At 34.6% G+C, this 27430-nt stretch overlaps 4 protein-coding genes across 9 annotated transcripts; 2 read left to right on the top strand and 2 right to left on the bottom strand.

The window, feature by feature from the left end:
• Positions 1 to 17: 17 nt before the first annotated feature.
• Positions 18 to 5686, bottom strand: LOC125872623 (uncharacterized). The gene is made up of 6 exons (XM_049553374.1): positions 5419 to 5686; positions 4306 to 5000; positions 2732 to 2848; positions 2002 to 2611; positions 1343 to 1653; positions 18 to 752 (listed from the first exon to the last, which is right to left on the bottom strand). The coding sequence occupies exons 2-5, from the start codon at positions 4960 to 4962 to the stop codon at positions 1379 to 1381; spliced, it is 1659 nt and encodes a 552-aa protein (XP_049409331.1). The 5' UTR covers positions 4963 to 5000; positions 5419 to 5686; the 3' UTR covers positions 18 to 752; positions 1343 to 1378.
• Positions 5687 to 6419: 733 nt separating this feature from the next.
• On the top strand, positions 6420 to 10863 carry LOC125872737 (PGR5-like protein 1B, chloroplastic). The gene is made up of 7 exons (XM_049553512.1): positions 6420 to 6744; positions 7664 to 7726; positions 7810 to 7896; positions 8524 to 8755; positions 9679 to 9752; positions 9892 to 9990; positions 10520 to 10863. Exons 1-7 carry the CDS (start codon positions 6517 to 6519, stop codon positions 10595 to 10597), a joined length of 861 nt encoding a protein of 286 aa, XP_049409469.1. The 5' UTR covers positions 6420 to 6516; the 3' UTR covers positions 10598 to 10863.
• A 430-nt stretch (positions 10864 to 11293) lies between these two features.
• Positions 11294 to 15710, bottom strand: LOC125872738 (uncharacterized). The gene is made up of 4 exons (XM_049553513.1): positions 15376 to 15710; positions 14280 to 14383; positions 11725 to 11854; positions 11294 to 11596 (listed from the first exon to the last, which is right to left on the bottom strand). Exons 1-4 carry the CDS (start codon positions 15484 to 15486, stop codon positions 11558 to 11560), a joined length of 384 nt encoding a protein of 127 aa, XP_049409470.1. The 5' UTR covers positions 15487 to 15710; the 3' UTR covers positions 11294 to 11557.
• Positions 15711 to 19204: 3494 nt separating this feature from the next.
• LOC125874478 (telomere repeat-binding protein 5-like) lies at positions 19205 to 24980 on the top strand. Of its 6 annotated transcripts, none has more exons than XR_007447273.1 (10): positions 19205 to 19407; positions 20978 to 21194; positions 21295 to 22147; positions 22513 to 22722; positions 22841 to 22909; positions 23002 to 23081; positions 23213 to 23454; positions 23851 to 24198; positions 24278 to 24341; positions 24496 to 24643. XR_007447273.1 is itself a non-coding variant. In XM_049555368.1 (10 exons), exons 2-10 carry the CDS (start codon positions 21114 to 21116, stop codon positions 24664 to 24666), a joined length of 2091 nt encoding a protein of 696 aa, XP_049411325.1. In that variant the 5' UTR covers positions 19205 to 19407; positions 20978 to 21113; the 3' UTR covers positions 24667 to 24980. The 6 variants fall into 6 exon arrangements, 5 of the variants coding, with proteins under 5 accessions (XP_049411325.1, XP_049411329.1, XP_049411328.1 ...); XM_049555368.1 differs by having other exon boundaries at positions 23851 to 24171; positions 24496 to 24980; XM_049555372.1 differs by having other exon boundaries at positions 23854 to 24171; positions 24496 to 24979.
• Positions 24981 to 27430: the final 2450 nt, after the last annotated feature.

The following is a 27430-nucleotide window of genomic DNA, read 5'->3' as shown; positions in this document are numbered from 1 at the left end:
TCATAAATACATGCAATTATTAGACTGACATAATGGTAATTTACTCTCTTGAGATAGGAACTGTTCTTTCATGGATAATCAAATCAAGTTATTTGTCTCTGGTTGTTTTCTCAAGTAAGGCGTAAGACTGTACCAACAAATTAATAGATGTTACTGTACAATTTAAGAAACAAACTACCTCTTAATTAACAATTTACAATAATTTTTAAGTGCATGGCCGTAGCTAGAGTGATGAGGGTTTTTGTTACTCCTATCTTGTTAAGATTGCAGACTGATGAACTGAGGCCTAGACATCGTTTGTTTAGTCATTAGTCTCTGTATTGTGAGTCCTAGACCACAATTTTTATAGCAGTGCCTTAACTGTCTATTATCACCATGCATGTCAAAGGAAGACTAGCCAAAAGTATAAGATACTACTGAAAGATCTGATCAGCAAATGAAGCCTCATCTGTGAAATATCCTCAAGCATCTTCTGGCAAACATATATGTCAATTAAAATAGAACAATGATCTCTCATTTGGTGAGACAGTTGAGTTCATCTACCTTCAGTTTGCTAAGAGTTGAGTTCATCTACCTTTTCCAGAAGTTTCAGAACTAGGATCAATCTTCCACAAATGGTATATACTGAATTTTCAAACAAACAAAAAAATTACCATTAGGTCCACTCTAAGCTCAGCTTGACTCACAATCATGTAATTAAGGATCCAACTTGTAATTAAATTCCATGGGTTTATAGAACAAGCTGCAAAATCCTGCATCAGAAATCAACACAAAAGTTAAGAAGATGACAAGGCTGAGTAGTTTAGGTTATTAAATCCTTTGAGACTTGAAATACACAAAATTCTGTCCAATTAGGATGGTCACTATAACGACATCTACCTACAAGCTTAATCAAACTTCTCCAATAAAGAACAAAACCAACATATCTGCTCAATGAAGTGGATTGTATCAAATCGATCTACCTACTGCTCTATTTTATCATTATACTCTAATGGATATTGATAACAGTTATAAGTAAGACGATAATAAGTTGTAAGAACAACATAAAAAACAGTCAAAAATTCATTATTGGTTAATGCAGTCTGAAAGTTAGAGATTTTTCCATGGTGCGATCTGAAAGTAAAAGTTGGTGACAGCCATTAAGATCAAGATGAAACCTGTATGAACAGATGTCTACTCTGCAAAAGATAGCAACAGAACTTTTGGAAAACTAAGGGCTACCATCTAATGAAATTTAGCTCAAACTACATCGTAAACTATCAGTATTACAGAAACACATAAAGATTGAATCACTAAATAGTCAAACTTTCAAGCTGAATTTTAGTGGGAAGAGTTACCATACCTTTGACGGAACCTAATATCGGTATACGGGTTGATGCTAATGGAACGCGGGCAGAGAGTTTGGAGATGAATGGTACTCAGGAGGCATGCCTCTGGTAGAACTGTACCCACTTAATAGGCTACCAAGACGGTATTCAGGTCGTAAGCCTGGTGGAGGATTATACGTGGGATGTGGCGAATACAGATGATCTTGGGAGTATACGGGTTGATGATAATGGAACGCGGGCAGAGAGTTTGGAGACGAATGGTACTCAGGAGGCATGCCTCTGGTAGAACTGTACTCACTTAATAGGCTACCAAGACGGTATTCAGGTCGTAAGCCTGGTGGAGGATTATACATGGGATGTGGCGAGTACACAGGATCTTGGGAGTATATGGGTTGATGATAATGGAACGTGGGCAGAGAGTTTGGAGATGAATGGTACTCAGGAGGCATGCCTCGGGTAGAACTATACTCAGTTAAAAGGCCACCGAGACGGTATTCAGGTCGTAAGCCTGGAGGAGGATTATACATGGGATGTGGTGAGTACACAGGATCTTGGGAGTATACGGGTTGATGATAATGGGACGCAGGCAGAGAGTTTGGAGATGAATGGTACTCAGGAGGCATGCCTCTGGTAGAACTATACTCAGTTAATAGGATACCGAGACGGTATTCAGGTCGTAAGCCTGGTGGAGGATTATACGTGGGATGTGACGAGTACACAGGATCTTGGGAGGACAAATTCTCAGAGTATAAAGCATAGGGATGATGGTTTACAACATCCTGGAGTCCTGCTTCCACATTTACTAGCTGATATTCGCGATGCTCTACTAATCCATCCTGTCTGGGATAATCATAATGCTCTGCTAAAGCCTCTCCTCTGTAAAAATCAGGATTTAGCAGTTTGTCCCGCCTATAAGAATCATGAGGCTCCACCAGTCGTCCCTCTCTGGAAGTATCACGATTATGTGTCATTGTGTCACATCCATAAACACCGTTTTCCAAAGTTCTGTTATGTGATTGACCATCAAGAAGTGGTAGTGAATTTTGAGGCCAAGCTAATGGCAGCAATGGAGTTGTAACTACATCCCTTTCCAGCAGATGTGGATGTGAGTGGTACCTAGGCACTTCCATCCATTTAGTTTGTCGAACATGTTCAGGCAGTCTACTTTTATCCATGCGCCGCCCCTTAGTTAAACTCGTCTTGTCCATAGTACTGGTCTCTGATTTGAGTTGTATACCCGATGCTTTGCTAGCAGAAATGAAAAGCTTACACAAATTGTTCACCTATTGATTTGCAACAAATACACACAAAATGTTGTCATGATCCACCAGGAAACTTAAATATCATCACCATCCAAACAAATCTAAGGATTTCGAATAAATGCAAATACAATGTCCAGATACCTGTTCAGAGGTCAATTTGCAATCAAACTTTGTCTTCGTGTAATAGTTTGTTTTAATCACTTCCCTAAATTTCTCCTCTGCTAATGGTAAGCAATCATCAACAATGGAAAAACGAACCTGAAATCATCAAACATATAGTTAAGACAAAGAGGGCATTCAAACAATCATATCCATGAACTGCACTAAACATAAGCACCAATACAATTCTAGAACCCAAAACCACCACCAGCCCTTACTCGACAAAGTATTCCACTCCAAAGAAACCGAATGAAGGATAACTCCGTAAATCCCATCCATCGTACTCCTAGTCTCCCCACCTTTCACCCCAATAGCAAAATACACACACAAAATATAACAAAAAAGAAGCCCCTAAGAGTCACTCACATGCTAAAAACTTATGTACATGCTTCATCCTAAAAATTTGAATTCTACTCCTTTTTTGTCTTCTTGTTCATACTGTTTGCATACAATAGGTGGCCCTTTTTGATGCCTTCACTATAGATTTACAATCTTTACCTATCAAGAAAATAAAAGCTGATATCTGTAATTTGAAGTCATAGTGCTAAACTGGAAGCAAATTATACTTGCTTTGACTATTAATTGCACCGATTCTAGTGACATAAATAGCTATTATGATTTGAACAACAAACTCACAGAAAGATATTTAGGATACAAGAATCAAAATTGCTCATCATCAATTAACCTGTCTCTTCTGAGCCCATAATGCAGTTAAATTAAATTGCATGTTGCTTTGGTCTCCTCGTATGTTCTATGATATAAAATGCAGGCACCACAACCAAATTTAATCTTTCCCCCTTCTTCAAATAAAATGGAAGAAGTTCAGCATTTCTAACCAATCAAATTCAGCTTATCATCTTTCCTCCGTTGGCTTTGTGCCTAACTGCCTATGTCATAACTTCTTCTTTTTTGTATAGAAAAAGAATCTAAGGTCCATACAAATAGCTACTATCCAGTAGCCACTAACAAACCATCGCAGATATGAGCATCAAACATTGAAAACCATTCAAGGCATTCCCTCGTTAAGTGTTTACAAAGCATACATAGAAGCTGAAATTTACCTCCTCTCACTGTTTTCGCCAAGGAAATTAACAGATATTATAAGTCACAGCCTACTGAAAGAAAATACAGTACCTCAACAAAAATTGACTGTAATTTTATCTTCATGACTGATTTTGTAAAGTAACAATGTCAACAAACGCGTAGAATTAATTTACCGTGCGAAATCCCTTCTCAAGAACTCTCAACTTCCTTCAATTACTCATCTTCCCATCAGTCAGTAAAACAATCATTAATAGATAAGGAAGGAGGGATTTTGCACAGAATTGGAACAGGTGGAAAAACACAGCAGCTAAATGTTACCCTTGTTGATAATGTATTTGAGGTCTTATAAATTATCCTCTACAGATCCCAGAGATGTTGTTAGCTCATTTCAATTATTGGTCAAAACCAACTTTGCTTTTGCATTTTATGACTAGCAACGTTCTTCAAAGCAAACAAATCATAAAGCAGTAAAAAGGTGAAGTTCAAAGGGACTCAAAGCACAACTAACATACCTGGGATGGGAATTGAGACTTAAATGCCTTGGGTTCAATGCTAAAACCGCCATTTTCTGCAGCTTTGTAGATCCCATACATCAATTTCAAATCAACGTCATATAGAAATAGTTTCATCCCTTTATAAACTTTTTCAACCATCTCTCTCTTGTTTGCTGGGAGTCCCACAACCTTGTACCCATAGCAGTCCTTCTTTGTCTCAGAATTGCACATGAATATCATACCCATGCTATCAACCTGCTCAGGAATGTCTCTGCCTTCACTAGACAATTTCTCAGGGCTCATCTTAGCTTCATCTCCAGGGGTAACCTTCTTAGAGCTTTCATCATCACATGTGGAGACTAAATTTCCCATTTCTGTTCCCTTAGAATCCTGATCATTGTCACCTTTGTGCGCCAAGTTTCCACAGTACTCATTAACCTTGCCTTCAGAAGCTACTTTCTTCAGAACCTGCTTAATTTCACCCTTCCCTTCAGGGTTTTCATTTGCCTTTCTCTTCCGTGTATTCCCTTTCATAGATTTTTTGGTCGTTTGATTTGTAATTGCTTCCAATTTTTCTATATTTTTTTCTTCGTCATTTCCTTCATATTCATCTTTACCCAGTGAGTCTCTTTTGTTATCTTTGTCTATACCAGCCGTATCTTCATTGTTACCCATAACATCTTCTTCCAATACATCCCCTTCGTTATCTCTATCTACATAGTTAGCCAACATATAGTTTCAGGGACAACTTTAGTTGCTTCTAGTTTATTCGCCATCTCATTAATTATCAGAAAAGCAGTGTCATCGTCATCCGAAACTAAATTATCAGAGATCAAACAACTGTGAATTATCAAAATGATAGCTATATCTTTCCATGACTAATACATACACACACAAACATCCAGTAAAAAATAGTTTCACGAACTAAAAGAGAAGATACGCAATATATCCATAATTAGAACTTCATCAAGCAAAAAACGAAATGTAGGAGCAGAAATAATTAGCTTAGCAAAGGCGATTCATCAATGCAACTGTAGAAACCCTAAACTCAATTTCAAACTTGAATATATCATCTATGAAGCAATTAAGCAAAATTTGTCGAGTTCAAAGAGAAATGGAACCGTAACTTACTTGTTGATGAAGCTGATTGAAGCGAGCACCAGTATCAAATACCACTACTCCAAAGATGAGCTCCTCAAGCAGATTTGAGTGTTAATTGAGTTTGTGTATTGGAAGAGTGAAGAACAGGAAATGGCGCTTACTGTGAGTGATGATCAAATTTTAACCGTAATGAAGTGACGATTTCCATGGCTTTGTGGGACCACCTTCTCCATCTACGCACAATTTCTCTGGAAAACGTGGCGCCATATCATTGGTTCATTGCTATTTTCTGCCCCATCTATTTGTGTTGATTTAAAAAATTTAGGACTTGCTCAAGAAAAGCCACTACAAATTTAACAAGCTTTTATAGTCACAAATCTCATAACATAAATTACCTACAAAATTTCATACAAAAGATTCAAAGAAATACTTAAATGTCACACCTAAAATTTTTATTTGTAGCCTAAAGAAATTTTTGGACCTTTTTACAATTATACTAGAATCTTTTCCTTATATATATATAAGCAAGATTTAATATTTTATAGTATAGCAAAATATATAATAGTATAAGAAAGGAATTCAATTAACCCTCTTGCCTCATAAGTTCCACCAAACAGATACCATGTCTCATATGTTTAAAAGTTTTTCGTTTTCTCTTATTATTTTCTTAAATTTTGTAATATATCAAATTACACTAGATAAATTATTAACGGAAGGAGTTGTTGATGGTTGAATGATTTCTTCACTTAAAATTAGAAAAATACTCCTAAATCATTAGTCTACATGAATGAGGTGTGTGTCTTATCAATAAAAAAAATAATGTTGAATTTTACGTAATGAGTTTTTAGTGTCCTTACTCCACAGCCTTCCTGTCCAGAAAAGGATATTGACCGAGTTGCTACTAATGACAAAAATATCAGCGACTAATAACCAGATATTTACTTTAGCAAATCAAAATACGACCACAGGAGGGCATTTTCGTCATTCTACTCCCCTTTATAAACACCACAAACTCGTGGCCATAACGAACCAGACCCAAAATTACCCGTCGATTTTACAATATCCTGACCACTCCTTTCTTCAAAAATTCTCTGCTGTCATCACGTAACCACCATTTCCTTCCGGTTCATGGCCGGCGCGTGGTCTCCCATCGCTCGCCGCGTACTCGGTTCCACTGTAATCGAGCTGAGCAGAAGCAACTCTCGCGCCGGAGCTTCGTTTCCGGTACGGATATCCGCCAGGAGCCATGGCGTATCCACTTGTGAAGAGCGAGAGGCACCTCTAGCACCTTCATGTATTTTCGTCGGACCTATTGAAACAGCTAGCAAAGAAACTTTAGAAGCCCTCTATCGCCAGGTAATGCTCATCTCACTGTTAGGAAGATTTTTGGCTTGTAAGAAGCTTTGTAATATGCACTATTAACGAAATTAAGGTTGGTTTGATTATTCAATGGAATCAGTAACATTGACTTCTATTCACGGCCTAAATTACCTTGTAGAACTCTCGATATTAATTATCCTATGAGTTATGAGTATGGTGTGTTTGAGCTTTTTGCTTGATCAAAGAAATGATCACTCAAATGTGCCTTCAAACGTTCACATACTAAATTCTCCGTTGTCCCAGTTTATTTGGCACAATTGAAATTTCAAGAGTCAAACAAGTTTTTTTCGACCAGAATGTGTTAATTATTGTTATTTATAGTACTTTTCAAGTAGTTTTCAAAATTCAAATATATGAGTTCTATTCAAATAACTTAAAGCTTCTATGTACAAAATCATGGTTAAAGTATAGAGGTTTGAATCTTGAAATTTCAATTGTACCACATAAATTGGGACAGAGGAGTATGTAAAGTATCCCTATCATGTGTTGAATCACTTGAGTTTAATCACTACCTAATTAGAAGCACGTTTGAGTGATTAAAAGCTTACTGATGCTTTTCAAGTACTTAATTATGTTTGTACTTTGTATTTGTTGTTTGAATTTTTTGATAATTTGATGAGCTAAAGAAGATGCGAGTGGTATATATGAGGTCTGTCTGTGTGATTTCTAGTTCATGATGGGTCAGTTTTAGTCCTTGGCCAAAAACCCGTACTTATAAACTGTATGCATTTCAACAAGGATTTATGAGTAGGTAGTGTTTGTGAAAATCTCCTGTAAATTCTTGAGCTATAAAGATTAGTGGTAACACAGAGAAACTTGATTTCTTTTTCCCATTTTTTTTCCTTTTTCCCACTGTCCTTCTGCTCTCTGATTTTGTACTTCTGCTTTCTCTTAGGCACGTGATGCTTATTACAGTGGAATGCCTTTAATAGTTGATGATATGTTTGACAAAGTAGAGGTAAGTTTCTCAATATAGTTGATAGCTTGAACTTTTCTTTTATGTTCTGATCCTCATGCACAGTATTTTTTTTTGTACTACAGTTAAGATTACGGTGGTATGGTTCAAAGCATGTAGTCAAGTATCCCCGTTGTAGTCTCAGGCGGCACTCAACTTATGCTGACGCAGAGGTGATACTACTGTGATATGGATTGGTTATTGTAATACTACTGTGTTATACATAGGTTATATGAATTTGTTATTGTGGTATCCATTTGAATTCTTTCTTTAACTTTGTTGGTTAGAACTATTTCTGTTTGGAATATTTCTTCCATTCCTTTTAGAATACTGTAAATATGAGTTCTTCAAACTCCAAGTGGAAGTATCTTAAATTTACGTTAAATTGCACCTTGTTATAAACTCTCTACCTTAATTTTCTTTTCTAATTTTTTGTTCTTTTTTTTCTAAATCAGTAACTTGTTTGATATATTTAAGTCTATAGTTTATCATATACCAAACTTGATCCATCGACTTTGCTTGTGCTTTGTATGTCTTCACTAAATCCTATTTGATTGATATTTCCCTTGGACTTAATATTTGTCCTCTGTAGATGAAGTCTCTGCACCTTCCATGGAAAAAGGAGAAAGAAAACATTATGGATGTATACGTACATTACTTACCCCACAGTGCTATTTGCAAATCTAGTTCAGCTGTGTCATTCCCTAGAAGAAGAATTTTTCATCCTGGAGTAGTTTTTCTAATTGTAGACCAAGCTTTCGTCCCACACTTGAATATTGATTAATGTGGATGTAGGGCAGGAAGATCCTTCACAGGTGTTTGCATTAGCAAGTGTATGGTTGTTGATTCTTGGATTTGGGAGTTCATTCTTGATTGTGCCTTTAATCTGCACCATCGTTCAAGCTTATCAAGACACATTTGAATCAGGAATGCCCTACACTGATCAATCTTTTGAGTTGTTTACCATTCTCAATGGAATCCTTTTTATGGTGTTGGGATCTATCATAGGCTTTCCAATTGCTTCGGCCTCAGGTAATGAGTTTTCTTTCTTGAACCTTCATTTCTCAAGTTTAATCATTATAAATGTTTGACATAAACCCTCATACTGATATATAAATTACTTAGATGTGCTTTTAGAAGTATTAATTCAACAATATTTAACTTTAATTTTTTTAATCATGTTTGTTACCCTTCCATTGACATCATTTTTCTTTGGTTTTCTTGGTGTTCATTAGTTACGAGTTCTAGTGCAAGTAATATAAGTTGGTGAGCATTATAAGCATCTTTTAGTTCCTTAATAGGAAAGGACTACTTATAAAGAGAAAATGATTTTCTTTATCCATCTCAATTTACCTGCTGCTATCTACGCTTTTTTGCTCAGGTTGATTGACATCAAAGGAAAAAAGAAACAACATCTTATCCTTTTGGATCTTTCAGTCTCTAAATGGTCTGCCTTTCTTTAGATGAAATACAGTTGTGTTCTTTGCAAATGAGTGTTTTCATCAAAAGGTGGAGAATAACTGTATGAGAGTACCTCCATCTATGTGTGCACAAAAGGATCTTAATCATCTAAAAGAAATTTAGAATTGAAAATGGGAAAGCTCAATCACATCTTGTCAAGAATTGGAGAGGAAAATTTAGTTTAAGATTGATCCTTAATAGTTTTGTAACTTCGTTCCCCTTCTAATTTTGCATCAGGTTGGTACTGTTGCATAATTAGGTACTATAGTGAGGTTTGCAATAATTTCATCAAGAAGGTTACTGTTAGGAAATGGTGTTTGTTGAATTATATATTTTCTATTACTTTCCTCCATGTTGTACTGTTTTGGTGATGATCACCACTGTAAATGTGATTGTTTAACCATGTCTAGAAACAACGCTGTCCATAGTTTTTGAGAATTTATTTCTTCAATGCATCCCAAGTACAGTTATAACTTTAAGATAACTAATCACAGTTGGAGCACTTCAAGGACTTTGGAAAAATGACTTGGTAGCTCTGAAAGGGGCATGCCCAAACTGTGGTGAGGAGGTAACTACGAACTAGCTTCTCACATCTCCACAAATATTTCTAGAAGTTATTTGATATGATTCCATTGATGAAGGGTTAAATCGTATTTCCTTGTACTGAAATGGATGAATTTTATAGATCTTAACAATATTACCTTCAGGTGTTTGCTTTCCTGAAAGCAGAGAAATCCTATCATTCCCCGCATAGAGCTGATTGTCATGTTTGTGGAAGCAGATTAGAATTTCAAACCAAGGTTGAGGTAATTTTGACCATGACTTCGGTTCTCATCTTACTTTACACTACATGCTTATTTGATTGGAAGAATTTCGTATATTTCCTTTTTTTGTCACTGTTACATTTTTATTTACTTCTCCAGCTTATCTAAATACATGTAAATAATGGCGTAGTTATATTTTCTGCTTCTTGTGTCTGAAAATATTAGTCTCTTTTATGATATGATGTTCTATTTCTCAATTTCAAATTTTCTGCAACATCATATTTTGTTATGCCATCAAATGTTGTATAAGAGAAGATAAAACTATATCTTAACGTGTTGAATTTGTATTTCTTTGAGTTTGAATGTGTTCTCTATTTATTTTAGTTCATAATTATAATGAAAGAGTTTTTCTCAAACTTAAATTGCTATTCTCACTCTTCTTTTTACTATTTTATATTTTTCTCTCTACATCCTTAAGAAAGGCAGAATTCATTTCATTTTTGCACCATTCAGATTCTTATCTCATTCAAGTACTATATAATTGCCCTAATACCATGTACTTCTACTGCAGCAATCCATCTCAAGACCTGGCAGACGTTGGGTTTATGGTCGCGTTTACTTAATTAGACAGAGGCAAAGATGGGCGTGATAATGATGTTCGTTGAATTCCCCTCAGTTAATCCTGATGATCACGAAGCGTTATGTACACCTTCTTATCAGCCACAGCACAGTTCGCCTTTCATGTGCTATCTCCATACTAAATAGATTTGAAAATTATACTGCAATCGGTTGAAAAGCTGTTTGGGTTCTTAAATACAACTCAACGGCATGTCTCACATCATGAAACATTTACTAGTAATATAATAGAAGAATTCCGCCCAGATATTTAGACACTATAGTCTATTTGCTCATGCTTGGAGAAAATTTAGTCAACAGATATGATTTCATGAAATGATATGAAAATATCTCATTTGTCTATATGTGAAGTGGTCATTGGTGAACAGAAAATTGATTTTTATGAAATGAACAATATCTCATTTGTATATATGTGAACTAGTCTATCCAGTATTTGGCTGGCTCCTCTCATTCAGCATCTCTGCTTCTATGCACATTTACATCAAAATGTATAATTTATATTTATCTCCAACTTTGAATCAATGAAAAGCATAGGTAGCCACTTCAAAATTGGCCAATTGAATTGAATAGTATAAATGAGATGGAATTAGTGGGCATGTTTTGCAAGTGTGGTGACTGAGAAACTGCTGAATTTGTTTCAAATAAGATATCTGAACAGGATATAGATGGCCTAGAGTGTAATTCTACCTACCAAAGAAACAAGCATAGGTATTGGGTCAAAGCATGATCTGCACTAAGAGGAAAGAATGTTTGAACAAATACATTTTAAACTATGTTCGAAAAGGAAAGCTACCATGTTCAGATTACACTGAAGATAATATTGCACAGTCGAAAATTGGCCATTTTATCAGCCAGCGTTGTCCTTTTGGGAATTCCATCCCAACAACAAAAATAACACCTGGAACCGTCTACCAAAATATGAGTTCTGACTTGAAAAAGAAACTGGAAGCTCAGTCAAGTTGAGAAAACCGCATCAGAAGTGAGCCAAACTGTAGACTACTGTCCAAGAAAGCTGTGCAAACATAATAAAAGAAACAGGAGGATAAAAAATATATTAGCAACAATATGAGAGACGAAGGTAAAGGACATAACTTGTTTTTCACTTATAAACAGTAAAAAGGGGGTTGAAAAGAAGTTTACCAGAAAGAGTGTCATAGAAGCAAAAAGCCCTTCCTGGAGGAGAGCTCCATGCCCACCAAATTCTTCTTCATCAACTTTTAGCACCAGCGCATAATAACAGTAGATAATACCAGTTGAAAGTGCAAGGAACCTAAATTTTAAGAAAAGTGCAAATACAATTGTAAGAATCGGTTAATCAGAACAGGATTTTAAAATTACGGCCAAATATTTGAAAAATAGGATGATCTTCAACTCAAGCAACCAGCATCCTTCCAATTAAAAGAATGAGAAGCAGATCTCTACTGGATTTCCTTCCAGTATTTGGATTATAATATATATGTGCTTTATCAGCATCAAATAGTATAACTAGAGACTATTCATCTGAAAACACGATTCAAATAGTTCAGCATCCATGAACTTCCTAATTGGTTTAGCTCGGAATAAGTCTTATCAATGCTATAACTACAAAAAGCAGAAAGAATATGAACTTGAAATTTTATAATGTTCAACCATGATCACAGATCTCCACCATATGAAGCAAAATAACCGCATAGTTGTTCCTACGACAGCTCTTGAGTTTTAGGTTCTACCTTCGTCCTACATTTAAGTCTGGTCTTCCAACTTCTCTCCCGTATCAAAAGTTTTGTATTCAGTCAATCACTCACTCACTGACAACACCAAAAACAATAGTCGCATCCGTGAAATATATGGTTCAGGGTAATTCCGAGGAAAGATCAATCTTAATGTTGTATGTTAGAGGAAGATCATAGTAGAAGTCCCTTCCTGAAAGACTCTTAGAGACAGATGTATTGACTTATCTTTTCATTAGAAAGAGACTAATCAAAATAATTAGGAATCTTAGCAGATACATGCTGCCATGTTTTTTACCTGAAAGGGTCTAAACAATTATTAGTTGTAGTGTCTGAAAAATCTAACTGATCACTTAGAAAAGAAAGGGAGAGGAACAGGAAGGACAAAGAGGTTTCACCTCACTCCTCAAAAAGAAATTCTTACTCCAATAAAAGAGAAGAGTATTCTTCCAGTCAGCATCCAAGTGGGTGGATACAGCGGTCAATGAAGGAGACGAACAGCATGGTAAAATTAAGATTCAAATCCCAACAGGGAGAAAACACGTTAGAGGGAGGTGGCAGGTACCCAGTAGATAGTTCAAGTGTTAGCGAGCTTACTCTAACACCTCCATCATAAGAATAAAAAGGATCGGTCTTCCAGTCAACTAGTGATTAAAGGCTCAAGCAAAAATTAGTTAACGCCTTTACAGGCTCTAAATAAAGATATATTCGCTTTTGATTCTTTTACCTGATATAATCATATCAAAACTTCTAGTAACATAACTACAATTTCAATAAAGAACTAAAAAAATTCAAATGAACTATTCATTAATTCTTACCCAAACCAAAATTAGAAAGTAGAAACAGTTATAGGATCCAAACCAAGAGGCCTTAATTAAATGCCCTGAAAAAAGTTGTTGAAGTACTTTAATGAAGCCATTTAAACTGGGAGTAGAATCTTTTAGAAAGTACTTTAAACAAATTAGTGAATTCAAAGGCCCATAAACATAGATAAGACTGAAGATGGAGATACTCCTATAGAAAATGAAGTACATGCATGATGAAAGAAGTTCATGCCAACTATGCATGCTCATGTACTTTCTTATCCTTGCTTCTTGGATTATTCTTTTATTATTTTTGGATTATTCTTTTATTATTTCTTTGACAATCTTTGGTATGAGTTCTTAGAACTTCCTCCTCAGTAGATGAAATTAGAATGGAAGGGCTTTCTTTCATTAAGATTGAGTGGAAGTGTATAATAGCCGGTTACCAGTTTCCCCAAAAAAAGTGTATACTAGTATCCTCTCTGTCTCTCTGTCACGTATTCTCGAATTTCACCCTTTCTTCTTAAAAGCTTTACAGGGAGAAAAAAAGCAATTCTTCATCTAACCTCCCTGCCTGTTATGGTTTCTTTTTTCTTAATGACAATGCATGGCTCGCTGCCTCTACATATGCTTCAACAGAAAGCCCTGCCTTTGCAAAATCATACACCTCCTAAGTGAATGAATATTTACAGCCATCAGAACTTCAATATTGACAGAAAAATTTGGAGCACTTTCCAAGTAGCAGTATATTATTTCAATTTCCATGATACGACATTTTGACCCAGTCGTTGTAAACAAATCAGAATAGTTAGTTCAAACACGAGAGTTACCATATAAACTAACCATAATAAAAAAGCTACCTAATAAGTGTCACTTCTTACAAGAGATAATGAACTGAAGTAAACCACCAATAATAATCAATGGACAAGAGCTAATGAATTCAAATAAACTCAACATACAAGCAACAATTGACAAACGCTAATGTTCAAATGAACTCCACATACAAGCAACAATTGACAAGATCTAATGAAGTGAAATGAAACTCATCTACATGATAAACAACACAGAGATATGAAGTGCAGCTAAAGAAATGAAGAAGAGTATATTTGACATACAGCAAACCAATAACAGATTCCATGGCTTCAAAAAAAGAGAAGGCGGCGAGGTATAGAGGAAAACTTACAGCATAAACCAGACTCCACCAACTAAAGGAATGGCACCCCATATTAATCCACAAACAACAGCCATCAATTGTCTAGTCCAATGCAATACATCACCCAATTGATCCTGCAATTACAAGATAAAACAATTACTAGTTTGTCTAATGTATAATACAGCCAAAGACCGAAATTGAACCTGAGTGATCCATCAAGCTGTGGCATAACGGAGAAGCTAAAAGTCTTAGGAATCTTTCCTTTAAGATTAATGTCATAACAAATAAAAAGTTAAAACCTCTACTGGTTGAAAATTCTCTAAGCTTTTAAGAAAACAACAGCAATGCTTATCATCTTTGGAACATGTTCCTGTGTATTTTTATAACTAATCTGGGTGATGACACAAAGCTCGAGAGAAGCTCACATGTGTTAAGAGTTTATTGGAAAGCTGATAAAACCAGCAGAAAGGTCTGGAATATAATTCATGCTGCAACTTTTTGGTGTATTTGGACTGAGAGGAACAAAAGATGTTTTGATCGTTCCTCAACTCCCATTCATGCTCTTCAAGACAAATGCTTAGTTTACCTTTTCTGCTGGACAAAGTTCTCCACAGTATCTAACACTGAAGAGTTTTAGGGGCCTGCAATTCTTTTTTATATTTTTGCCTACTAGTAATCACGCCCCTGTAATTATGCATCTACTTGATGCTTTCTTAATAAAGCAACTTACTTCAATAAAAACAACAGCAATGGTTGAACAGTAAATACAGTTATAGCTACTTGTAACTGTCATCTATGCAGTTTTGTGAAGAGCAACCATAAAACTTGAATAAATCACACAACAAAAACTAAAAAAAAAAAGAAAAGAACTTGCAAGTCTTACTCACTCCAAATCTCCCACAAAACACTCCAATGAAATCAAAACCTTAATAATAAGGGCTTTTCTATTTGTGGGGTTGTTAGATTCACAATTTATATCTCAGATATGCAAGAAGTTTTATTATTAGTATGAGGAAATCTAGCAGAAACAAAGAGCCGGTTATACATTAAAAATCCGGAATCAGCACATCAATATAAGATTAAACAATGCGCAATAGTTGAAGAAAGAAACAAGTAAAAATCAAACCTTATCCCAAGAAGCTTCAGGATCGAAAAGCTGTCTGAACTTTGATAAGTGACCATTCTGATGTTGGTCTTCCTGCTGAACATCGGAATTTGATTTCTTCCTCTGTCTCATCGTGAACAAAATAGAAAACAAATGTTAAGTTGAGTAAATTTTTAGGGTTTTCGATGAAATCGACGACGGTGAGAATTAATATGAAATTAGGAATAATATGATTGTAGATCTAGATTTTTATGTAAATGATTAGATATAGATGGAGAATGCAACAATGTTTGGTTGTTCTACTTTGGCTATAATTCTTTTTCTTTTTTTGGGTACAATTTTTTTCTTGATGGGCACGTGCTATGGAGTTTTGGTTTATATGGACTTTATTTAAGTGCTTTTCCAAATAGGATGTGGTTTGAAGTCTGAACTTTGACCCAATGGTGTACATTGGTAAATTAAAGTGTAAATCTAAAAATCTATTTATTTATCATGATTAAATAATAAAATAAAAATAGATATTAACTAAACAAGATTAGGTGATTTATCATGTTTTGCATTAATCAAATGATTAATGTGAGCTTCTTGGTTATGTTATTTGATATAGATAAAGTGATTATCGTTTTAAAGGAAATTTGTTATATCATAATTTACTTGAATTAAGATACATTAGGTTAACACGATCATTTTCCGTTTAGGCACGATCCTATGTCATTGTTTCATTTATATGAATCAACGAGGTTCAAATGATATATGTTATATGCTTGTCACAAGTCACATTCTATATACATGATCATCACCTTATTCATGCTCTACTGGTTTTCCTACTTCACTTGTCTATAAGTTTCTAACACTTGTTACTACTCCTTATGAGTTGAGTGTCTACTCATGGTAGAACTTGTCTTCACTTGGAATGTACATATAACCCACATGGTATATTTTTCATGTATCACTTTCTAAAGAACTACCATCACTTTCATGTATCACTTTCTAAAGCATAGTAATACTTATTATACTTTGTGATAGTTGTTTGATTACTTTTGTGGTAAGGCGCTAAAATGGAGTATGATTTTATAAAAACTATAAAGGGATTGGTTAAAGGGGGAAATGAAAGCTAAGAAAATTACTTATTCCGTTCCATATTAGTTGATGACCTTATGTAAAGTAGTTGTCTCATATTAGTGGTTCATCTTACTAAATTAAGAAATCATGAATTAAATTTTTCATAAATTATCATTAATTGCAATTAATTTTTCTTGAAAGTATTTACATTTGTTTGTAAAATTCCCAAAAAGTTTTTAAGGGGAGTTAGTAAAATTATCTTCTTATTTATAATTTATTAATATGTGTGTAAAAAGGAAAACGATCAACTAATATAGAACAGGGGGAGTATCAGCCTCCAAAGAAGAGGACTCTGATTGTCACTATATATAACTAGGGGTGTCAAATGGGCGGGTTGGATTGAAATTGAAATATTAAAATAGGTTGAAATAGAAGTTGAATTGGGTCATGACCCGCTCAATTTTACCCGCTTAATCTCAATAATTTTAACATATTGTTATTTAACTCTTATAACTACATTTTGAACTCCAACACAAGAATATATATTTTTTTTGTAAAAAGTTACAAATGGATAGATAAATCTTAGAAGTTATAAAACAGATAATAATTCATACCTTCAATATAGGACCATACATTACATCAATGCAAATAAAGAATCTTAAAATAAGTTAAAATTGGAGATTAAGTTGGACTCAATTGAAAATTATTTTAAAATGTGTTAAGACTTGAATTGCTAAGACTTAAGATTGAATCAATTCAAATTATCTTGAGCCCAGCTCATAAAATTCTGGGTGGGTTATCTATATTTGGGGGCTCATTTTGACACCCCTATATATATACAATTTAAATAAAATTCATAGTGTTAGGAGCTAATTACATTATTTCCCTACTCTTTTGCAAATTTAAAAAATCCTTTAAAATTTATGAATTTTGGATAGACTTTCGGATACATCAACAGACATCCGGATACATAGAGGAAGGATGTATCCGAGAGGAGAGGGATGTATCAAAGATGGGAGGAAGGATGTATCCGAGAGAAGAGAGATGTATCAAAGAGGGGATAATACATCCAGATATATCCAGATACATAGGGAAGGAATGTATCCGAGAGGGGGATAGAGATGCATCAGCGAGAGGAAAGTGATGTATCGAGAGGGGATTTTTTTTTTAAAATGATAGAAAATTTTAGAGATTATGGTAAAATAAAATGTGTATTTATTCATTCAATACTTGACTACTCGTTATAAGTTTTGTATCGTAGGCGGAGTCATGATTTTTTAATTAAAGAGTTTATGATTAAAAAATTCTTTTACTTAATGAGCTTACATCGATTATTTATTTTTATACATATAAATGAATTTTCACATACAAATAATTAAAAAAAAAAAACGAAAAATGGATTAACAAGAAAAGATTAATAAAAAAAGAACCCATAACAAACCTTTCAAAATTTTACTGGACTTATAGGACAGTGTTGAGAACAAAACAAGGTTTATCCATTATTTTGTCGAAATTAAGGGCATTTTTTATTTTATTTTAGTGGATAATCTGTCTCTAAACACACACCTCACCTTCAAATTTTACCCACAAGAGGTTTTTTGTTATCCCTTAATTTCTATTTACCCTTCTTTCACTAAAAAACCTCCCAACAAATCGAACTCAACTGTAAAAAACCAGTAAAAACCCCAATTAAAAACTACTTTAATCCTTAATCATCAATAATTATTTTTATCCCTTTTTAACCACCTGCGAGTTTTTTCTTTTTTGGATAAGAAAGTATCGGTAATCCGTTTTTCTCTACTATAAATCGACAAGTGTCAAATAATATTTTTATTTTTATTTTTACAGTTTCATCTTTAAAATTTCATTAATAGAAAATAAAATCTACTAAATAAAAGGTTTAAACAACTCTCAGAAAAGAAAAAAAAATACTTATTTGCGCTCAATGCATGCAACACACACAAAATCATTAATTAGTGTATGGCATGCTTACCTAAATTCCATCATTTAACACATTTATCATTAATATATATCATTATCTCGATTTACTACTTTATCATAATAAAATAACATAAATTGTTTTAGAAAAGACATTGTCATAAATAGGAAAAATACACATCTCCAACTTAACAAGAACAATAACATATACTCACCGAAATCTCATTAACTATCGGGTATTGAAAATACCATTTAATTTGGAGTGAATTACTAATTTTATTCTTAAGCTATTGACAATTTTAAAAATATCTTTTTACTTGACTGAACTTAAATACATTCCTTATCTTGTCACATTAGTGAAATACATCTCTTATAAGTTATCTTGTCACATCGACTTTTTATTAAGAGTCTTATGAGACAACTTGCTATGAACGAAACTTTTGATGAATGTTTTTAAGACTCTCAATAATTTATGAACAAAACTAACAATTCACGCTAAGTTCAAGAGTGTTTTCAACAATTTTCTATTTAATTTATAAGTGGTCAAGAACATTTCTACATCTCTAATCAAGTAAAGAATACTAATATTATATTAAAACATGTTTAATTAGTGTAGTCATCTAGAAGTAATTTTCTACAATAAAATGACAAAAACACCCAAAAAAATTCAAAGAAAAGCTTCTTGGTTCAGTTTAGAGTTTGTTGGACTACTGGTTTATCAGAACCTTTGTGCTGGTATTTTTATTTATTGTTTTTTGATTTTTGATAAATTAAAAAAAAAAAAAAAAGTTTCCCTGGCTTTGGTGACTGAACGTTTTTCTGTTGATGGATTTGGTGTGCCACGTGGCATGATCTACGTCCAACCTGACAGATTTTATATGGGCCCACCATTTGTCGAGTAACCGGGTCTTCAGGTGGTTTCTGCCTGTGACAGAAACCTGGTACTGCCCAGTGCATTTACCGTTACAGCCAGTAACTGTATAAGAAGTGGGGGTTTAAGACAAAACATGGCTGCTTTTCTAAGGGTTTTTCTCCATCACATTAAATTATGGGGTACATCTTTTTTTCACTTCTCATCTTCTATTTTGTTTTTCTATCATCATGGATGATTTTGGTGTCTTTAGATATAAATTTTGTGTTTTTTAAGGTGGGGTTGTTTGTTTCTTGTTGTTGATTTGTTCCCAAATTCATAAAGTTGCAATCTTTGCTTTAACAACATGGTTTTCTTGAAGAGAAAATTCTCAAGATGGTTAGAAGAAGAATGCTTTTCTTAAAGGTTTTTCTGTGACTAAAACAGAGTAATTTGGAATTCTCAACTGTCAACCTTTTCTCTGAATTTGGAAAATCTTGTTGTGTACATTTCTTGGATCCAAGTGGGGGTTTTTATTTTTGAAAATTTAATTCAGGGTATGTTGGATTAGATCTATGTATCTTTCTGTTGTTTTAATTTTGTTGATCCAACGCTTTGTTATTGTGGGGTGAGGGTTGGGGGTGGTCGGTGGAGTAGGCAGGGGCAGGGGCAGGGCAGAAGGGGTTAATCTAACCCGTTCCCGGAAAATCTTGCTGTATATACAAGATTTGGGCGGGGGGGGGGGGGGGGGGGGGNGGGGGGGGGGGGGGGGGGGGGGGTTTAGTTTCCTCTTTTTAAATTTGTACAATTTCCTTAAAAATGCTTTCTTTATCCCTTTAAACAAACGATGCATGGAAGAGGGTTCTATGTATGTTCTTTCTTGGTGTTGAGAGTTTCTAGCATATCCTTATTTTTTTGCATTGCATATGGATATTGTGCTTATGATCGTTCGTTCATATTGATTTGAGATGGATCACGTGGATATGGTACGAGTAAGATGCATAAGACCAGACTTTGTGACTTATGTGGGCGGTTTGATTCATATATAGCCTTTATTCCGACTCATCATGAAAAATGTTGTGTTGGAATGTCTATATGTTTCTTGTCATTCTTATTGTGTGTTGATCTGGTAATGGCTGTTTTCATCTTTTCCCAAATTTTGATGTAGGAAATAAGTAACCTCAGTGCATTTTTCATACTCGCTTCTGTTTTTTTATCTATTTACGGGAGAGGAGGACCTTGCAAAACCATAGAGATCTTGCTAATCAAAGTAATCCCGTTGAATGTTGGAATAGGACTATGACATCAGTCAATTTTGTAGTGATCAAGCAGCCAATCATGGTTGAAATATGTACTTTGAGCTGTGTATTTAAGATGTGAAGCTTTCATTTACTTGGAAATCTAGCAGAACTTAGGGTATAACAACAAGCTAGATATAATTTAAACATATCAGATCGTAATCTATTATCCCCAATATCTAGGTTGATAACCATATCAATAAATGAAGATTATGAAACTGAGGATTTGGTTTGGCATAAAATTCTGCAATACAAAGGTGTAGTTTTGTTGGATTTGTTTCTACTGGCATCTGGTGCTTTATCAAATATTGGTGATTCTGTTATTTTTCCTTTTTTTCCCCTGGAATCTGAATTGAGAGAATTTCAACTCTAGGATCCTTTTGTTCCGATTTAGTTTTGATTTTACATATTTTTCTTGTGATTAACTTAATGTTATCTTATTTAAATGTCTTGAATTATAATGCTTCTTTTGCAGGTCTTTTCTTTCTTAGATTATTTGGTGCAGTTCACCACAAAAGTTGTGTAACATGATGTTTTTACACTGTAAATTTGGGCAAAAAATCTCTGGTGTTTTGTGTTCTTCGGATCTTTCTTGGTATGGTTGATGAGATATGGTGTTGCAAAAGAGGTTAGATTATGGATTCAATGGCTATCAGGTGCCTCCTATACCTCGAGCTACCAGATCGCTTAGGGTAATCTTGCTTTTTTTTCAGATGCAATATTTGTCTTATTAGTATATTCCTCTGCTATAGAGACACGTATCCTGATCTTATTTCTCTGTCAATTTCTTAGAGAAGGGGTATTATTAGGAGGAAAGCTGATGGCAATGGAACTTGTCCCTTTGACTTGTTAGCTACTGTAGCTGGCAAGTTACTGGGGGAGGGAGAGAGCTCGCCTGATTCTACAGGTTCTGTTAGAGGGAAGGAGCAAGGTGCAATTGTGAAAGATGAAAAGGTAAAAGAGGCTGAGGATAGATCTCTAAAAGAAAAATCTTATACTGAAGGCTGTTATGAACGGGGCTTCTTCATTTCTGAGCTTGTCTCACAAGCTCCAGTTGTAAATCGTTCTTTAAGCGAACTGCCACATGTTCAAAATGATACGATCTCTAGACCTGCATCTGCCAGTATGAGTTCTGATTGCTCTGAGAAGTTACTCTTTGCTAAACAGTTTGTAAATGGTGAAAGCAGCGAGGAACATGAAAACTTTTCTTCGAAGACAGAACGGGAGGCTTCTGGCTGTGGAGTCTTTTCCAGTTGTACATTAGACACTGAAAACGATAAACAGATGAAAATTGAGCTGTCAAATAAAGCTAAAGTTTCTACTGATAAAGGGGCTGCAATTTCCAGTTCAAAGTTCCCTGATGTTTGGGATAAGAAACCTTCAACACTTGTTACTTCAGATGAAAGTGTAAAATTATCTCTGTCTACATATCCTGCTCCTTGTAGGTCCTTTCCGGTGATTCGGAATGATGTAAAGTTAGCTAATAAAGATGATGACGAAAACTCTGGGTGCACTCAACCTAGCACCCCAAATAAGGCCTCCGGGGCAGCACCACGTGTACGAGATCGGCCAATTAAGAAATTACTAGCTTCCAAATATTGGGAAGAAAATCTTAAATCTGATGATGAGGGTCATGCCAATTCTGGTAAGTGTTTACTCCCTCTGTTTCAATTTTGTTTGTCTTAACAACTTACACCAATCTTGTCTTAACAACTTACTCAATTGGTGTAATAGTGGCCAGGCGGACCGTCTGGATGATGTCTCTTTCTTTTTTGATAACTCTTTAATTTCAACTTTTCACATGACATATTTAAGCACAAGATTAAAGGAATTCTTGGTACATTCTACATATCTTCAATTTAGGACCACAAGATTCAATAGTCTTCTCTACTTTCATAAACTCCGTCCCAAGTCAACACCAGCCAAACAAATTGAAACAGAAGGAGTATTATTTATGCAACCCTTCATGTTCAATTGCTTAGGAGTTTGACATGAAGAGGACTTTTCCAGGTGCGAAAACAATGCATGTTTACTACAACAGAAACATTGGCTACAAGCACCAGAGGTCTCAGAGGGATTTTCCTTTCAAGAAAAGAAAGCTCTTTAAATGTGGCTCGTTCTCCAATTCCGAAGGAGAGATGAGTACGGATGGAATAAGTAGTTCTCCAACAAATGACTTACATGGAAATGCTTCCGGTAGTAGTAAAGCATCTTCAGGAGGTATGTTCTCTTCAGAGTTCACGCCTTCATACAACAACATGCACATGACTATGCATAAACGTGTATGTGTTTGATTCCTATTGATACTTAATTTCCCTCTGCATATCGACTCTGACAGGCTGCGCAGCGGCTGGAACATCAGTTTTCAATGGAGGTCGTGAGTTCCTCAGGCCTGGTGATTCCCATGGTGAGAGGGCCTTCTTTCGGAGTCACCACATGAACTCTTTTGTACCCCTCGCTCCTTCATGGTTCTAACATGGATTTTTTCCTTTCGTGCAGTTAAGTTTAGAATTAAGTCCTTCAAGGTTCCTGAGCTTTTTGTTGATATTCCGGAAAATGCAACTATTGGTTCTTTAAAGGCATGTGAAAGCATTGCCTTCAAATACTAATCCACTTTTCTTAATTAGGATTATATCATCAGTATTCCATCCTATTTTTTTTTTTAATTTCAATGTGGAAAAGCACTATTCATGCTTCTAATATTTTGCAGAGGACTGTAATGGAAGCAGTGACTGCTATACTTGGTGGTGGACTACGAATCGGTGTGGTTTTTCAGGGTAAGAAGGTTAGAGATGATAACAAAACCTTGTTACAGACTGGAATATCTCACGATTACAAGCTTGATGCTCTGGGCTTCTCACTCGAGCCCAATCCAGTTCAAACTTCCCAACCTCTTGGTCAAGACTGTCGTTCTTGTGTACTTCCTTATGAAACACCTCAACGGCTAACAAGGTATTCCATTTGTCGATCTATGGTGGATATTAGGACCGCAGCCATTTCTATTATTGAGCTGCTGCTGCTTCAATTTATCTACCAGTTATATGGGTAGATAGATATATACGTGTGATTATTGTGAAATTAGAAGTCAATAACTTCTTTCAAATCTTCACGGGTTGTTTCTACTCTTTCTAGTATTTTGTCCGCTCTGAACCCCCCCCCCCCTTTCGTGGTCTTTAAACTTTTAAGCTTAGTTGAAGTGTGTGACCATTTCATCTAAAATCTTAAGTTTTTAGAGCGAGCACACTTTTTATTATTTCATTGTATTCTCAACAACCTTTTTTTTGGAACTACGCTCCCTTTGAAACGTTCTAGAATCAGAAGTCCATGATTTTGCACTATATATGTCAGCAGGTGCTCATCTCCTTCTACTGCGGTTCATACTGGCATTCAGCAGGGGAGATCTGATGATCATACAGGAACAAGTTTGAGTAACTTTCTTGAAAGTGACCATGAATCAGCTCCATCTCCTCATTATGCGGCTCTAGAGAAAATTTCCGCAAATTCAAGAGCATTGGTTCCACTAACTGCAGTAAATGCAGAAGCCTTGTCTGCAGTCCCATTGCGGAAGCCCAAGCGATCCGAGGCCACACAACGTCGAATCCGTAGACCTTTTTCTGTCTCTGAAGTGGAAGCACTTGTTCAAGCTGTTGAGAAGCTTGGAACAGGAAGGTATGTTTAGTAAAACCATATTTCAAGGTACGGCTATCCATACACCTTCCGCTTACCTCTTGAGTTCTCTTTCAATTTTTTCAGTTATTGTCTTATTGTTTTGCAGATGGCGTGACGTTAAACTTCAAGCTTTTGATAATGCCAAACATAGAACTTATGTTGATTTGAAGGTATAACTTGTCAATCAATTGACTTTTAAAGTGGCATACTTGCATGATGGTCTTCATTTCCATTACATCTACATTACTTAACAAAACCTTCTGCGAATGAGCTGAACACATAGTAATCGCATGATATGGAATTTGATTGATGGTTACCATTCAGGACAAATGGAAAACTCTGGTGCACACAGCAAGAATATCCCCTCAGCAAAGGAGGGGCGAGCCCGTGCCACAAGAGCTCTTGGACAGGGTCCTCACCGCTCACGCTTACTGGTCACAACAGCAAGCCAAGCAACAGATGAAACAGCCATCGGAGACTTACCTTCTTCTCTAGGACCGTCGTGGAAGTGGCCGGGGAGTAAATAAGAGTTTAGATTATTTTGTTGAGTGTAAAAGGTGTTATGTTAATAAAAGTAATACCAGGGAAAGTCAAGTTCCTTCCCAAGAGGAGTTGAAGCTGCTCTTGTAAATGTTTTGATAGAATAAAGTGTTTTGCTAACAGAATTTTTTTTTGTACTAAATGCTTCTTTTCTTGGAAAGAAGTTCTTTCTGATTCTGAGGTAAGGGTGTTGTATTTTGTAGTTTATTTGTCCCTTCAATTAGAAAAGGGAAATGTAGTTGATTGTAAAACTTATCATAATATAATTCTTCTGTTTTTTGGACATGAATATTAATTTTGAGATTTTAGATACAACTATATTTGTATATCTTTTGGTTCATCTTGTGTACTAGTAATATTACCGTTAAAGGGTATGGTGGGATGTTAGAAATTTCTATGTTTTTAGTAAGAGTTTTGATTTTGAGCCTCGAGTTTCTCATCGAAAACTTGATCACTTTTAAATTTTATTTTTAAGAAATATACTAATATATTTCTATTTAAATAATTATTTATCTATTTTAAAAATATTTTACTTCTATTAGTTATAAGTTCAATATCAATTGAAATATAATACTCAGTATGATTTGAAAAATAAAAATAACTTCTTTTTAATTATTAGATATTTAGACATAAGGATAAATGTGGTCCCTAAAATAGATGGACAGGGTGAAATTGATCCCAAAACTTAACGAAACATAAACCCGATATTTTCGATAATTCAAAGCTATTTTTGTAAAATAAATAAATAAATTGTTGTCACTTTTAAAAAATATTTTTTAGTAATAGACTTATTATATCCTTAAAAAAAGAAGTTGTCGGTTAGATATGTCTCAAATCTCTCTTGTATATTTATTCATTAATTTTAGAGTTGTCAAAAGGGTCAACTCGTGGGCCAAGGAATTTAAAGGGCTAGGACGGGATAACTCTTCATTTGGAAAGATCTGAAAATGCTCAATCCAACCCTAGAAGGGCTAAGGGTTGGGGCGGGCTAGCCTTTTTTTTTCAAACTTAAAATTCTATAACATCAAGAAAATGAGAAGATTTCCAAATCAAATATGGCAAACAATGGTGTTGTTTCAATAACACTAGCAAAAAATCTAGTGTAATAAGTATGTATCTAGGATACTAGATATGCGAGATACATGTAGCTGGTGTGATGCATCCAAGATACGTGAGCGAGATAAGCGAGTGGCAAGCGAGATGGGAGGGAAACGAGGGCGCATAATTTGTCTATATATCCTAGATAGATGCGAATCCACTTGGGTAAAGTGTATCTAGAACAAATTAACCTAATTTTGAGTCCATGTATCCTGCATGTATCTGATGTACCAAAATCTGGTAAGATTCTTAATATTACAACATAACGTGCATTTAAGTAATTAGCTCATAGACTAACGAGATTGTTGTAAGTTACTCTTAAATAAATGTTTTGGTCCATGGTCCGGTCCGATCAAGCCTCATGGGCCAATGGCTTATATGGGTTAGGCTTATACGCCTTATTTTAAAGGGAAACTTACATAAATATACTATAAATAAAAAATATTTACCATTTATAGGAATTTTTTCACTTGATAATTTTTAATACATTTATAATACAGTTTTAATACATATTACAAAGAACAATTTATACATATAATACAAGTTTTATTGATGGATAATACATTTGTCACACATTTTAATACACTTGTAATACAATGTGTCAACTTCTTATCAAACAAGCATAATATATTTTTAAAAACAGTTATAATACACATATATTGCATACTTAATTCACTTTTAATACATATTGCAGATTTAATATAGTATTGTTATGTATTGCTATAAATGGTAATAAATAAAAAATATCGCTAAAATCAGTAATTATTTATTAAAAGACACTCATCTAATATAAGTAAGTTTTCCTATTTTAAATCGGTTTGAAAATCCTATTCTATCCCAACCCTACCCCAATGGGTTGGATTGGGCCGATCCCATAGGCTAAGCCTATTTTGAGGGCTTAATTTTTTGCTTCTCTATTAGTAGTATTTTTCCAACACGAATTACTTGTTAGCAAAGGATCATGCATGATTGATGATAATTGAAATCTTTATGTTTTTTTGTTTACTTTTAATTATGCTTTCACTACGTTGCGACTTGCGATGAATAATCAATACATAATTATTTGTCAAATAATATTTTTTACCAAATCTGAGGAAACTGGCGGCCAAAGCCCAAATGTGAGTATGTGACCATGGTTGGTCTCATATATTATTGATCGATGGTGGAGCAAGAATTTTCAATTTTAGGATTTTTAAATTTTAAAATAACAATTTCAAGAATAATATTCATATATTTACTATAATATATTATTTAAATAAAATTTATTTTATTTAATTTAATTTAATCGTATTCGAACTTCTAGCACCAGATCACTATGGGTCAAGGAGATTCAATTTTAGAACCTCTCATGAAACTTCCGCTTCAATATTTTTACTAATTTTCTGTTAAGTGGATGAATAAAGCTTAACATACTTAATTGATTTGGTCAAATCATTATATAGTTTATTTGTTTTATCATCTGTCCCCTCAACATATATAAGTTATTTGACTATGAAGTAAAATAAGCCGTTCATGATTCCCTATGGGGCCAAGATATTCCCCCCTTAGAATTTAAATAATGATATTTTTTGTGTGGTCATAACGGTAGCCAACGTTAGACTATTTAATTAAAAAGTATATT

Source organism: Solanum stenotomum, chromosome 8 (genome assembly GCF_019186545.1).
Source record: "Solanum stenotomum isolate F172 chromosome 8, ASM1918654v1, whole genome shotgun sequence".
Taxonomy (NCBI): Eukaryota; Viridiplantae; Streptophyta; class Magnoliopsida; order Solanales; family Solanaceae; genus Solanum; species Solanum stenotomum.
This window is presented reverse-complemented; position numbering and strand designations above follow the sequence as displayed.